Raw genomic sequence first — 15570 nt, 5'->3', positions numbered from 1 at the left:
CACTGTCAAATGCTCAACTGAGCTCATAGAAAATCCTAGAAGAATTAATACCTGCCCTTTCTATGGGCATGGTTTCAACTATGACTAATGAACGAGCAGCCAGCAAACTATGGCTATTTCTATGTCCAATACTAGTATCGGCAGGCACTTTAATGCCATTTCAAATAACATAGTGGAGTAACTTAATGACAAGGTGCGAGACAGCAGCTTGGCCCTGCAGATGGATGAACCCACTGACTGTAAAAGAGACTGCTCACTGATAAATGACAAAAGATTCACAGAAGGCAATAATATGAGTGAGGAGTTGCTTTTCTGCAAACAAGTTCCTGGAAGAGCCATTTCAGAAAAACTATTTAAAATCACTGACTTGACTTTAGGGATGCTTATCTATAATGGGAGGGGTATCCACAGATGGGTTGCAGGCTATAGCCAGGAAAAGGGGAGGAGGAGGCCGCTCACCCAGAGTAACTACACAAAAATTGAGGGAACTGCATGATGCACAGTAAAGCACTGGTGTTTAAATACATTCAAAATGGCCCTTCCCAGTCAAAAGCCTGCCGAATGGCAATAAAATCCCCTTCAACTTCCAGCCACTGGCCACTCGACTTAATCGTTTTAAGTGGAAGTATGTGTTTTTGTACCATTTAAGATGTATTCCAAGAATTTTTAAACATTGTTATAACCCCATTGTAATCTTTTCACTTTAGGGGCGACTTTCTTTGTGATGTAACCTACATTAAACTTTCTGATCTACAGTAAAGTCAGTTCAAAAGACTAATGCAAAACATTTTTATCTTTGTGTTTTCTTATCTTTTTACTTAGTGAGTGAAATCACAGTCCTGATCTTTCCTCTTCTCACTCTCTGCCCTCAGCTATTGGTGAGCCGGTAGAAATCGAGTGGTTTAACCCCCTGGGTGATCGCATGGTGAGTTCCAAACGCATGTCGCTGCAGACCGAGGGGTCCCGATCGCGGCTCGTCATCTACAACGCCATCATCGAGGACGCGGGAATCTACCGCTGTCAAGCCACCGATGCCAGCGGTCACACAGAGGAGGCGTCGGTTGTGCTGGAGATCTACCGTAAGTTTAACCATGTTACCGTGACACCGGTTAACCTGCAGATGCTCCATGGCCTCCTTGGTAAAATCACACATGAAGAGAATAAAGCTTAGAAATTAAACTTTGATCATGCTGAGAGAAAGATGATTCATATTCCCATCTACACCACAGGCTGTTAAAGATAACCCTACTCTTGAGGTCAATGCGTACCTTAAGCTCTGTGTGAACCCCTGTGAAGCTGTGTTCCCCATTATAGTATGATAACAGCTAGTAAAGCCTACGGGATCCGGTTCCTGGCAGACTTAATGAGCGTCACAGCACTTTGTTTCACCTGCCTTTGTGACCCGTTAACATTGTGAGGCAGGGGTTGTCTGGGTCTCTGCAGAGACTGTCCCATCACTGACCCTGCTCTACCAGTAAGAAGTCAGTTAGCTGCCATTATTTGACGTAACCCTGAACACATTAAGCTAAACCGATAAAGGCTTGTTTTTGCTCTTCCTTGGGCATAAAAAAACATTTCTAGAACGTGTGTAGAAAAATGTAGTTATGTTTAAATCATATACCTTACACTGAAGGCAAAAAACAACAAAAAACTGTTTATTTAAAATGATAAAAAATAAAACTTTTAACAGTTTTATACTTATATAATTTTAAATATCTATCTTAAAAGAGATTATTTGATCTGCAAGCCTAGTATGTCAAGGCCAGTGGGCGGAGCTTGTGATCCTTCAATCAAGATTAGTTAAAAACCTTCAATCAATTAGATATAGGCTTGTTAGCTGTTTTAATTTCTTTAAGTCTCTCTTGTTACCTTGTAAATAAATACAGGCAATAACTTATAGGCTTACAGCATATTTATTTAAATGGTGTAATGTATATATTATTCAGTTGTTTTATGAATATAGTCAACCTAAGTTACTGTAATAAACACATTCACTAATAATGTTTTAATTTATTGTAATCAACCAGTATTTATATTTTATAGCTTAGCACCTCTGGCTTTCTGTAGAGTTAATTTCTGAAGCCACTTTAATTAAGGCCCAAACTACATGAATAATGAAAGGTTTCTTTATCAGAACCTCTAAGGGTTTCAATAAGCCCATCTCCAGGCAAATAAAGTGTTGAATTTTACATGATACAGAGCTGTATAAATAACATATGAGCAGTTACATCCTTGAAATGACCTGACTCTAGATGAAAGAAGACACACTCCTTCCTGTTCAAAGCCTGATCAGCCACACAGAATGAATTAACCATAAAGTGGAGGATTTTCTACATGGAAAAATCACATTGCAACAAAGTGAACCCTGTGATGTGACTGACTAAATACCCTTGTGAATAATCAGGAGACAAACCAAGTTTAATTAGAAGGAATGTCAAAGTACAACGATCAAACTCCAGAAAACACACGGTCATATGCACGTCTACATGCCGGAAATCCTGTGCTACTGTCTTTCCTCTGTCTCCCGGTGAGGCATTAGCAGAAACATCACAGCCCCAATCCCACCTGCCGCCGCTCAGCCATAGCCTCATTCACCACATAACCAGCCCCGTTGTTTCCCTGGCAACAGAGCGCCGCTCATTCACGGCCCCACGCTGAAGGTTTCATGAGTGGAATGCCAATGAAGAACCCGCTGGAAAGCTGGAGGCTGGCATCCTACCTGCACACAGCTGGAGCGAGCGAAAGGCTTCTGAGGTGGACCTGTTAGTCTGCAGCATGTTAGACGGAACATTCTGACCTCTAGGTTAAAGTACTGACATCCCATCAGTACCTGCAGACATTTCCACACAAGCTGGCAACCACAAAGAAATCAATGCAACCAGATTGCAAAAGTGAAAATAAAAAGTACAGAGTTGACCCACCAAATTATTGATTTTGTTTTTCAGGGAAACAGCGTTCAGACTGCTTCCACAAAAAAATAAGAAACCATCAGTCAGTCTCAGGAACTCAGTGAATTCTAACATGATAATCTGAAAAGATGCCATCTAGGCAATAAGTCAATTTCTAAAACTGTCCTTCCCCCAAATTTTCCACACTGAACCGAGTAGTTTTATAACAAGGTGTAACCATTCAGACCATAAATACCCTGTAAAATTACAAAGCGGATGTATGGTTTGCTGAAATCATCCGGTTTCTGAAAGATCAGGAGCTACACTCCTCTAAACTTGACGTGACGTTTGAACTTACCCCAGATAACACAGCTGCATCCAAGCTTTACATCATCATGGCAATTCATTGGGTGGATGTAGTGGTGTAAAGCCGATCATCCCTGCACTCTGGAACCTCTGGCGGGTATAGGTCACTGCAGGAGACAGGTGTCTACTGCTATCCCACTAGAACTCTTGCCCAGTTCAAGTCAGACTTAGGTCTGTTAATGTCACAGCACTCTTGAAGTCTGAAGCAAACTGCGGATAGACATGTCTCACTTGCATTGGGAGGAGCTACACTGTCCTTTTTCCTTTGCCTGTCTCTTTTGTGTCTTGCCTTTATTTGCTGTGCAGTCAGTTTGTCATGTTACAATCAAACTGTTGTTGAGCAGTAGAGCCCCGCCTAAAGAAGAATCTGGATGCTAGGCGAGTTAAATCCCCAGCTGCCTTAAAAAGATCCAGGCACTCTGAGATTTGCTGCTGCTGTTTGTAGGGGCTGAAAGTAAACATACAGCTTTGCAGGAGGAGAAACATTAGCTTGAATGATGTGGCTAGCCCCTGAATCATTTCTGATTGGTTGACGCGCTGCAAAAGTTCAGTGCTGCCTCTGATGTCCAGACACATGTCATGCATTTAAGAGCTAAAACTATGATGCACCAGATGAACTGAAGAAGCCACTTTTATTTGGATAAGTTTGGGTTAATCTAGTAGTTGTTAACTACAAATGAACCTATTCTGAATCAAGTTGGCCAACACACAGCCACACTTGCTGAACACAGGTTCAACATCCTCTAAATCCTAGGATTCTAGAAAAGTTGCAGGTAAAATAAAGATCACATGCAAGAGTACATAAGTAATGTTATTTTAGTTATGATCATTTTGTTTCAAATAAGTAGAAAATTAAAACCATGTCCAATAAGGTTAATGTTATGCATTGCTAAATACATTCCTTACATCAAGTGGTTGTTTATTGCTTTTTGGTGTCATTATAGTTTAGTTTAGGTTTACCTTTAAGTTAGTTTTTGAAAGTATACATCATTGTAAACATTAGGTGTAGTCTGGTTTAATCCAAATTATGATTTATTTTGTTTAGGACCACAAGTACAGATAACAAAAATAGGAAATACTATAAAATAGTCCAGGAAAATCCAGTTATGATGATAGTGACAATGATGATGTGTTGCTGCCTGAGAACTGAGCTGAGGATGATAAGGGGGATGCAGACAGTTATGATATAAGGAAGCAGTTTGCTTAAAGTCAAGATCATTTCTAGGTTGATGCAGGACAGGAAGAAGGGTGTGGTCAGCATCATGAGATATTTATCTCTAAACATGTACCAATCCTTCTTTGTTGAAGAAATATGGAGACATGTTTGTTCCTTTTTAGAGTTAAGAAACATTAGAGGTTTAGAGTTGTTAAAATATCTAAATGTATGTTAAGGTGCTTTTAACACTAGATGTCCCAGAGATTTTCAGTTTTCCTGCAAGCCCCCCTCCCCTCTGCAAGTTTGTGTATTCACTCTGCCTTGCTAACTGTCCCTATTGTAATGCAAGTAACCTGTGATATGACCAGCCCTTCTACATTAAGACTGGATAAAGGCTGAAACAAACTGGCATCAAGACCAAGTTCCAAGCACTTTTCAGTACCTGCCCCTGCAACATCATACCTTTTTGCAGGAATATATTTATATGTCATATCTAAATTTTTATTTAGGCAAACCTATTGAACAACCAGATATCATAGTGGTCCTAGTTCCTGAGCTGAGAGCAAGTCATAACCATGATTTTCCAACAAGGCAAGGCAGAGCCTATTTCTATTGTCCATTCACCAACAGACTCATTTATATTGCAAAGCTCACTATATGAAAGAAAGAATAATTGTATTTTGTCTTGTCTCGCCTTTTTATGTCATTCAAAATTTAATCTTAGAGAATGACAAACAGTATGCCTTTAGTATTGGAGTAACATATATGTCACAAAAGGAACAGCCCTAGTCTCTTCATCTCACAATGCTGTCTCATGTGTTCTTCCTTTATTGCCTTTTCTTGCATACAAATGTTACGAAGTTCATTTGCAAGTAGCAGAATTAACTTTGGTGGACTCTCTTTGGTCCCTGTGCATGGCTTGTACAACACATGCTCGTCTGTTGCAGCCAAGCTTGTACGCCAAGCCAAGCCAAGCTTGAAATCTCAATAATTCTGAGTCGATCTGCTGGGCCTATTTATTCTGGGAGCTAGACTTCCCACCCACAACCTTTACATTTCCACCTGCCGCCAGATTGGAATTTGAGCTGGAAACGGGTTTCCAGCACAAAACCGGCTTTCCGCTGGAAATCGTGAGCGGATGATGTTTGCTTGTTTGCCCTCTAGTAAATATGGCAGATGGTCATTGTTGTATAAATATTCTTGTCAGCTGATGGAAATATTTTCATTGTACAGATCAGTTGGGGGGACTGGAGCCCAATTCCCACCCCAAACAGCTCAATTTTGAAAAACAACAGACAGAAGGTATAGCCTCAGAAAGTTTTTTTTTTTTTTTTCAGATAAAGAAAAACAGTCTACATATGGATAAAGCACTAAATATAATGTGGAAAAATGTAAAATGCAATTGTCCCATCTAGCAGTTTCCACATTCCCATGGTGAGCCTTTCCTACATTTGCCACAGGTAAATTTGCCGCAGTGGACACAACGTTCAGTACTTCTGTTGTTATTGCAGAGTATGCGCACCTGGCATTGAGTCTTTTTTCTGCTGGGAAACTCTCATCTCACGACGTAGCTGTTTTTGCTCTTCCTCTTGTGTCTTTTCCTGCAGGAGCCTGTTTTTGAGTTCCTCTGAAAGCTCCAGCATGAACAGTCGACGACTTTCTTTGGATCCTGTACACGCTGTGTACAAAACATGTGCATTTGTGGCGGCCATGTCAAGCAGGTTATAAAACACAGCCATAGGCCACCTCCGTGTTCCTGCACGCACAGAGTAGTTGCGCAGTTTCTGGTCCATAATATCAACACCACATTTGAGATGGTTGTAATCAACCACAGTGTTTGGTTTTTGTTTTTGAATGTCCACAATTTCCACTCTGTGATGCATGGTACTCAGAAGAAAGACAGATTTCTTTTTTTTTGTCGCATACACCATCAGCAAGGCACTTCCAGATTTGAGGACCTGCGTGGAGTGCAACTGGCGCCCCGAGGTTTCCTTTGCAGTTGCTGGTAGCTCCCGACGGATTTTGTTGATGGTGCCAAGCAGAGTTGTATTTCGCTGAAGGAGCCTGTTAGCCAAAGACAGAGGTGAAGAAATTGTCCATAGCTACAGTCCTTCCCTTGTCCAAAAATGGTTCCATCAATTTCAGAACAACGTTCTCTGACAACCTCTCTCCTTTTGGACGAGTGGGATCCTTTCCCAAGTAAGGGATGGCATTACACATGTATTTTGTGTCCAGATCTGCTGCAATCCAAAACTTGATTCCAAACTTGTCAGGCTTGGATGCAATGTACTGCAAAAAGGGGCACCGAACCTTGGACGGAAACAGCTGCTCATCCACAGTAACATGCTGCCCTGGACTGTAGGACGACACACAGTTCTGAACAAACCGCATCCAGATGTCAGAAATTGCTGCAAATTTGTCATTGTGTATGCGTTCCTTGCGGGTGTCCTTGTTGCCAAAACGAAGGTACCGTCTTATTCCAAAAAAACGGTTACGAGGCATTATGGGTTTGATATCTGCGTTTCCGAATTTATTGGCCCACATGTGTCGCATGGGACCAATGTAACCCATGGCAGCCCTTCTAAAAAGGATTGCGAGGAAAGCCATCAGCTCGTAGACACTCATCTGCCAGCTGGGATTTGTTCTGCGGGCCTCGTGGACTGTGCAGTCTCTGATGGTCAGCAACATGTTCATATCCAACAAACACAGGAAGCTGCGAAGGCGGCTTGTGATTTTGCGCTTCGCAGAATCTGTTGGCCCTCTGGATCCATTGAAGGCAGTCTGTGGGGTTTCAGGAACAGAAAAGTCTTCAACTTTCCAGTGGGACCAAACAGTGCCATCTTTCGCCTTCTCTGTGGATCCAGGCATTGTGCCAACATCAGCAGTTTTTTGTTTTTTGCAAGGAGGGGAGTTGCCGCGCACTGTGTCTTCCTCTTCATCTGATGTAGCCTCAGTGTTTGAACTGTCCCGCTCAGTCATATAATTGACCACTCGGCCCCTGGTGCGTCTTTGGAGGGGAGGATTTGCTGGTGCAAAAGCAGTCGCATTCTCATATGAATCATCCTCTTCACTTGAAGAATCGGTTGCGCCGTTTTCATTCTGAAATGCTAAGTCTCCAACAGATCCACCATCAGATTCGTAGTCTGGCATGCTCTGAAGCATGGCTAAAGCCTCTTGAGCGTTCATCCTTCTTGGTCGCCTTGGTTGTGCCATGGTGAATTCCGGGTGAATTCTGAGTCTGTGTGCTGTGCCTGCTCTATTTATCCCCACAGAAATTCTGTAAATTACTCAACTCCTTGAAAAAGCTCATTTAAAACACAAAGAGAGGCAACTTTAACAAATAAACCCCAGCACACCAGCTGAAGTCACCAAACCACATTCCTACATTTGCATTTGATTTGAAAATGGAGCACCAGAGGAGAGCCGTTAACACCTTTGGGCGGATACTTGATACAAACTAGGTGCAGACTAAAGTCTGCACTTTGGGACTTCTAGTGTTAAAACCATTCAATGAAATGAGTGGAACTGAACGTATTATGAAACGGTTAGTTTTACTCTTCCATTAAAGCAGCACTGCATAAATTTCTATTATACAGTGGGGCAAAAAAGTATTTAGTCAGCCACCAATAGTGCAAGTTCTCCCACTTAAAAAGATAAGAGAGGCCGGTAATTTTAATCATAGATAAACCTCAACTATGAGAGACAAAATGAGAAAAAAAATCCAGAAAATCACATTGTCTGATTTTTAAAGAATTTATTTGCAAAATATGGTGGAAAAGAAGTATTTGGTCAGTTACAAACAAGCAAGATTCCTGGCTCTCACAGACCTGTAACTTCTTCTGTAAGAGGCTACCCTATCCTCCACTCGTTACCTTCATTAATGGCACCTGTTTGAACCCGTTATCAGTATAAAAGACACCTGTCCACAACCTCAAACAGTCACACTCTAAACTCCACCATGGCCAAAACTAGAGAGCTGTCAAAGGACACCCGAAACAAAATTATAGACCTGCACCAGGCTGGGAAGTCTGAATCTGCAATAGGTAAACAGCTTGGTGTGAAGAAATCAACTGTGGGATCAATTATTAGAAAATGGAAAACATACAAGACCACTGATAATCTTCCTCGATCTGGGGCTCCACGCAAGATCTCATCCCGTGGGGTCAAAATGATCACAAGAACGGTGAGTAAAAATCCCAGAACCACACGGGGGGACCTAGTGAATGACCTGGAGAGAGCTGGGACCAAAGTAACAAAGGCTACCATCAGTAACACACTACGCCGCCAGGGACTCAAATCCTGCAGTGCCAGACGTGTCCCCCTGCTTAAGCCAGTACATGTCAAAGCCTGTCTCAAGTTTGCTAGAGAGCATTTGGATGATCCAGACGATGACTGGGAGAATATCATATGGTCAGATGAAACCAAAATAGAACTTTTTGGTAAAAACTCTACTCGTCGTGCTTGGAGGAGAGAGAATGCTGAGTTGCATCCAAAGAACACCATACCTACAGTGAAGCATGGGGGTGGAAAATCATGCTTTGGGGCTGTTTTTCTGCTAAGGGACCAGGACGACTGATCCGTGTGAAGGAAAGAATGAATGGGGCCATGTATCGTCAAATTTTGAGTGAAAACCTCCTTCCATTAGCAAGGGCATTGAAGATGAAACGTGGCTGGGTCTTTCAGCATGACAATGATCCCAAACACACCGCCCGGGTAACGAAGGAGTGGCTTCGTAATAAGCATTTCGAGGTCCTGGAGTGGCCTAGCCAGTCTCCAGATCTCAACCCCATAGAAAATCTTTGGAGGGAGTTGAAAGTCTGTGTTGCCCAGCGACAGCCCCAGAACATCACTGCTCTAGAGGAGATCTGCATGGAGGAATGGGCCAAAATACCAGCAACAGTGTGTGAAAACCTTGTGAAGACTTACAGAAAATGTTTGATCTCTGTCATTGCCAACAAAGGGTATATAACAAAGTATTGAGATGAACTTTTGTTATTGACCAAATACTTATTTTCCACCATATTTTGCAAATAAATTCTTTAAAAATCAGACAATGTGATTTTCTGGATTTTTTTTTCTCATTTTGTCTCTCATAGTTGAGGTATATCTATGATGAAAATTACCGGCCTCTCTCATCTTTTTAAGTGGGAGAACTTGCACTATTGGTGGCTGACTAAATACTTTTTTGCCCCACTGTAATATTTACGTGATTTGAGATATATAATGGGACTGAACAATTTCGCCAAAAATATAAATTGCAATTATTTTTTCACCAAGATTGCAATTTCATTTAGATTTTCCTTTTGCTCTAACCCCAAACTTGTAGATGTTTTACCAAAGACTCCAAAGACTTTTTGAGAGCTTGCTTACCGGGAGTCCATTGTTACAGGTCTTCACTCTAATCATTGTGTGGAAAAAAAGTTCACTTCTACTTGCATGCATGGATTTACGCACTAGCTGCAGCTCTCTCTACCTTTCTGTGTGGTGACAAATCCACTTTAAGAATTTAAATACCACCTAAAAGGGTGGAGGGAGAAATTTGGTGTCCTGCTCTTGTTAAATATAGTGTGTTTAAAAATCAGTGCCTTTTCGATTTGAACATTCAGTTTTGTTGAATTGTGATTACCATTTTACCATTTTATATTGAGTACTTAAGGACGTCTTTGTAACTTCCTGAAAAAAGACAAAATTTTAAAAGAAAAGTTTTTACATCTCAGATAATAAGAAACACATAAAGAAAAAATCTTATCTCAGGATTTAATAATCCATGCATCAAAGGGCTAGAGACAACGCGCCGCTCTGTTTGGCAGTCCAATGACAAATCTGGGTTTATAGTTCCCAGAAGGAAAGACTACAGTGTATTAAGTTTAAAGGTTATTGAACAGGGGATTATGGTCTGGAGCTATTTTTATAAAGTTTGTCTCTCTTAAGTTCAGAAAAGGGAACTCATAATGCTTAAACCTTGAGGTAACAGTTTAGAGATTATGTCCTTTTTAGCAACATGTCAGCACACCAGTGCACAAACAGGGTGGTTAACATAAATATTAGTGTTTAGATATAAAGCAGAGTTCATTCAAGCTCGCTTTCTTTAATAAAAACAGTGAAGCTAACATTAGCTTAGCTCATTTCAAATTCAATTTAAGTCATTTTAGAGCAAATTACTGTCGGAACACTTTTTTGGCTGTTTTTATCCAAGTTCTTAATGATGAATAGATGAAGAGAACAGCCTTTAGCCTAAAGATGCTTTTGCTAATTTTATTAAACAGGGTTTCCGCGGGTCATTAAAAATCCTTAAGTCATTAAGCTAGGGAAGGGGAAAATGCAAATTTCAACAAAAGTGGCTGGAAAACGAAGAATTCAGAACATGGCTGCAGCGTGTCTATGGTCAAGATGACGAATAAATTTGCTGTGATATATATATATATATATATATATATATATATATATGTTACGCCCCCAAGGTCTAGGGGTCTTGGGGAAGCAACATAAATAATGTCTGGAGTAGTTCAGGGGAAGTTTAAAATTATTTATTACAAAAAAAGATGGTTAAACAGCCCCAAAACACAGTATAGCTTAACTCAGTTAAAACAAAACAACAAAAAAGGTAAGGGCAAACAAATTCAAGATTGGCTGAGAGAAAAATAAAATTACAAACTGCCCAAAAACAGTCAGACTAAGTTTTAACACAAAAACAAACCAAATGAAAAGACAAAGGGAGCACCAAACCTCCCAAACACAAGCTACTAGCTTGAACAAGTCCACCTAAAGCAGACTAAGCAAAGTACATACAAAGCCAGGGCAAAGAGCTCTTTCATCCCAAAAACAGATGCAAAACAAGATGGGGGAACAGCTTAACAAAACCCTCCTAATAGCTGTCCCCAAACTGAAGGCTTTTCAGGAGCCTTTTATAAGGTGCAGGTGGGCCTCATCAGCACACTGATTGGCTTGACACTCTTCTGCTGCTCCAATCATGTCACTGCAGTCCTCAGGCAGCCACCAAGGGAGTTCTGTCAGAGCTGAACCTGCATAAGAAAAGGCCTGCACAGTCTTAAAAGGCCAGGGGCCGTAACACTCCCCCCCCTTAAATTACAAAACCAAGTTATGTATACATTTTGTCAAAAAGAACCCCCCCCCCTCAAAAACAAAAACAAAAAAAAACAAGCATACTCACATCCTGGAAAGGCCATCTGCAAGAACATTTTCTGTTCCTTTCTTATGTCGAATGTTCAGATTGTATTCTTGTAAAAGTATTGCCCAACGCATAAGACGCTGATTGTGGTTGTACATGCGTGAAAGAAATACTAGTGGATTATGATCAGTGAATACATCAATCGGTAAACTACTGGAACCAAGATAAACATGGAAGTGCTGAAGAGCCAACAACAGAGCCAAGGTTTCCTTTTCAATGGTGGAATAGTTTAGCTGATGTTTGTTAAACTTGCGAGAGAAATAGGAAACAGGATGATTTAAACCCTGCAAATCTTCCTGTAAGAGCACTGCACCAGCCCCAACAGCACTGGCATCCACTTCCAGCTTGAAAGGTCGGGTCAAATCAGGTGCAGCTAGTACTGGTGTGTGGCAAAGAATACTCTTAGCACTTTCAAAAGCATTCTGGCATTCATGTGACCAAACAAAGTCAGACTTTGGGCTACGTAGATTGGTTAATGGTTGAACTACTGAGGAGAAATTTCGGCAAAAGTTACGGTAGTAGCCAACCATGCCCAGAAATCGTCGCAGCTCACGACGTGTTTTGGGTGTGGGATAATCATTAATCGCCACAAATTTGGCATTGAGGGGACGAACTTGACCTTGTCCCACCTCTCTGCCCAAGTATGTCACAGTGGCCATGCCAAATTCACATTTTGCAAGGTTAAGGCTCAAGGAAGCTTGGGCCAACCTGTGAAATACCTTATACAGTGTTTGCAAATGTTCCTGCCAGGTTTCAGTATAAACCACAAGATCGTCTAAGTAAGCGCTGCAGTTGGAGATTCCATGCAATACTGTATTTATCAGCCTCTGAAAAGTAGCTGGAGCATTACACATACCAAAAGCCATAACGTTATACTGCAAAAAGTTATCTGGGGTCACAAAAGCGGAAATGTCGGAAGCCCTTTGAGTTAAGGGGACTTGCCAATAGCCCTTGAGAAGGTCCAACTTAGTGACATATTTTGCAGTTCCAATATTGTCCACACAGTCTTCAATCCTGGGGAGAGGGTAAGCATCAGGTACAGTGACAGAATTGACCTTACGATAGTCTGTGATAAAGCGTGGTGAACCATCGGACTTGGTTTCTAACAAACACGGCGAGCTCCAGGGGCTTTGACTAGGTTTGGCTAAACCATGTTCCAACAGGTATGCAGTCTCCTGTTTCATTAGAGAACGTTTTATGGGATTAGCACGGTAAGGATGCTGTTTGATGGGCCTAGCATTTTGAACGTCTATGTCATGTTCAAGAACTGTTGTACGTGTTGGTACATCATTAAATAAACACGTATATTTACCAATGAGGTCCATTACATCCTTTTGTTGTTCAGGGGATAAGTGGTCGAGATGGCTCTGAAGAGATTTTAGCATCTCTGTGTTCGTAAGGCGAGGACTAGAATAGATGGGATAATTCATTCTTAAGCCATCAGCATTATTCAGTTCCTCTACTTCTAGTGAAGTAGTGACTGCAACTGGAGCACATACTCCATTAGATTCTGATGCAGATCGAGAGTTGTACAACTTAAGCATGTTCACATGGCAGACACGACTTGTGCGCCGCCGATTAGGGGTACCAATAACATAATCATTCTCCCCTACTTTCTCTAGGATTTCATAAGGGCCATGAAACTTGGCAGACAAGGCAGAGCCAGAAACTGGTAGGAGTGCAACAACCTGATCTCCTACTTTAAAAACTCTTTTGACAGATGTTTTATCATAGTGATGCTTCATTTTTCTCTGTGATTCAACTAAATGCTTTTTAGCTAGAGCATTAGCTTGACGCAGGCGCTCACGAAAAGCTTGCACGTACCTGGTCACACTTTTTTTAGAACCTTCTGCAGGAACCAGGAAGGTTTCTTTCAAAGCTCTTAAAGGGCCACGAGGTGTGTGACCAAACACTAGTTCTGCTGGACTAAAACCAAGGGATTCCTGGACAGCTTCCCTAGCAGCAAACAATACAAAAGGGACCCCCTCAACCCAACTTTTTTCAGTTTCCAAGCAGTACTTGCGTAGCATTGACTTTAAGGTCTGATGCCACCGTTCCAGAGCACCTTGGGATTCTGGGTGGTAAGCAGATGAAACCACATGCTTAATGTTTAGAGTTTTAGCTACCTGTTTGAACAATTTTGATTGGAAGTTTGTTCCCTGATCGGTTTTTAAAGTTTTAGGTAACCCAAACACAGAGAAGAACTTTGTCAGAGCTTTTACCACAGATTTGGCTGTAATTTTACTCAAAGGGATGGCTTCAGGGAATCGTGTTGCAGCACACATTATTGTGAGCAAATATTGATTTCCACCCTTTGTTCTGGGTAGAGGTCCAACACAGTCTACTATAACATGGTCAAATGGTTGGTCTATGACCGGAATAGGGCACAACGGAGCAGGTGGTATTACCTGATTTGGCTTTCCAGCAATTTGGCACACATGACAACTACGACAGAACTTTGAAACATCACGTTTCATACCAGGCCAGAAAAAGTGCTTTAGTAGAAGTTGGTATGTCTTGGTAACACCTAAATGACCAGACCACTGGCTTTCATGAGCCAGAGACAGAACTTTCTGTCTATATGTGGTTGGTATAACAATCTGTTTAACTTTACACCAGTCTGAGCTCCCTGCACCTGATGAAGACCATTGACGCATTAAAACACCATGTTCCACAACATAAGCTTGTTTCTCTTTATTGGCTTGTTCAGCACTTACCACATTACTGAAACATCTTTGTAATGTTTCATCAGCTTGTTGAGCAGATTGCAAATGTTGTCTGGTGAGAGGGATGGATGCTTTCTCCCAAAGTGGACCAGGCTCCTCCAGCACCACCACATCCGGAATTAACGGAATACTGTCACTTTTGGTTGTTGCCTCCTCCTCACTAGAAAATGGAGACATCAAAATAGAGTCAGAAATGGCAATATCAGGGGCCTTGCGTGCCTGTGCACGGGTGACCACACAGGCTGGGTACAGCCCAGGGTCTGAAGTTTCTTGGGTTGTCTGGTTTAAAGGATTATCTAATACCTCTAAAGTGGGAAGTACCAGACCTCCAGCAATGTCATTCCCCATTAGTATAGCCACACCATCTATGGGTAAGTCTGGGCAGACAGCAACAGGGAAAAATCCTGTGATAAGTTTTGACTTTATATAAACCCTGTGGACTGGTCTTGGAGCGTAGCCCATCTCTATCCCCCTCAGAACAGAGTTGTATCCACATGCACTCTCATGTGAAAAAGGTAAAACATTTGAGAGAATGACTGACTGGGAGCCCCCAGTGTCTCTCAGGATGCGTACTGGCTTCAAATCAGAGGCATCAGCTGTCAGTGAGATTAAGCCATCAAAAATGAAAGGTTCAAAACAGGGATCGGGTAATTTGTCACCACAACCAGTGCTCTTATTGCGGGGTTCCTTTTTAACAAAACCAACACCTTTAGTCTGTTGCGAATTTGGCTGCGTTTTGCGTTTTAAAGCTAAGCAATCAGCGATGACATGTCCAGGTTTGTGACAATAGAAACATTCCCTGCTTTCTTTTGGAACTGTGGCTTTAGCCATCTGGGTATGTGGCACAGCATTAACACGTGACTTTTCATTAAGAACGAAAGCTGACTTATGAGTAAGCACATACTCATCTGCAAGAACAGCTGCAGAGGCTAGAGTGTTCACTTTCTGTTCATTTAAATACAACACCACACGGTCTGGAATACACTTCTTAAAGTCTTCCAACAATATTAGCTCACGTAAAGCATCATAATTGTTGACTTTGGAAGCAGCACACCACTTATCAAAGAGAACACCCTTCTCTCTAGCAAACTCAACATAAGTTTGTCCAGCAGTTTTCTTTTGCTGTCGAAACCTTTGTCTATATGCTTCTGGAACCAACTCATAAGCTTGTAAGACAGCAGCTTTAACCAGATCGTAATCTAAACTATCCTTTAAAGGAAGCGCTGCCAACACCTCTTGAGCTTT

General features: G+C 41.6%; 1 protein-coding gene across 3 annotated transcripts in view; it reads left to right on the top strand.

Annotated features, from left to right (window-relative positions):
* LOC119791181 (neural cell adhesion molecule 2-like) overlaps positions 1-15570 on the top strand; it is a 486158-nt gene that overhangs the window by 330799 nt on the left and 139789 nt on the right. For all 3 annotated transcript variants that reach the window (XM_038297130.1, XM_038297129.1, XM_038297128.1), the window contains exon 3: positions 873-1079. In XM_038297130.1, coding sequence (XP_038153058.1) covers positions 873-1079 — 207 coding nt within the window. The remainder of the gene's footprint in view (positions 1-872; positions 1080-15570) is intronic.

The sequence above is a fragment of the Cyprinodon tularosa genome, unplaced genomic scaffold (assembly GCF_016077235.1).
Source record: "Cyprinodon tularosa strain WSP-4 unplaced genomic scaffold, ASM1607723v1 ctg383, whole genome shotgun sequence".
In the NCBI taxonomy this organism is placed as follows: domain Eukaryota; kingdom Metazoa; phylum Chordata; class Actinopteri; order Cyprinodontiformes; family Cyprinodontidae; genus Cyprinodon; species Cyprinodon tularosa.
Note: the sequence above shows the minus strand (reverse complement) of the source record. Positions and strands in the feature narration are given on the sequence as shown.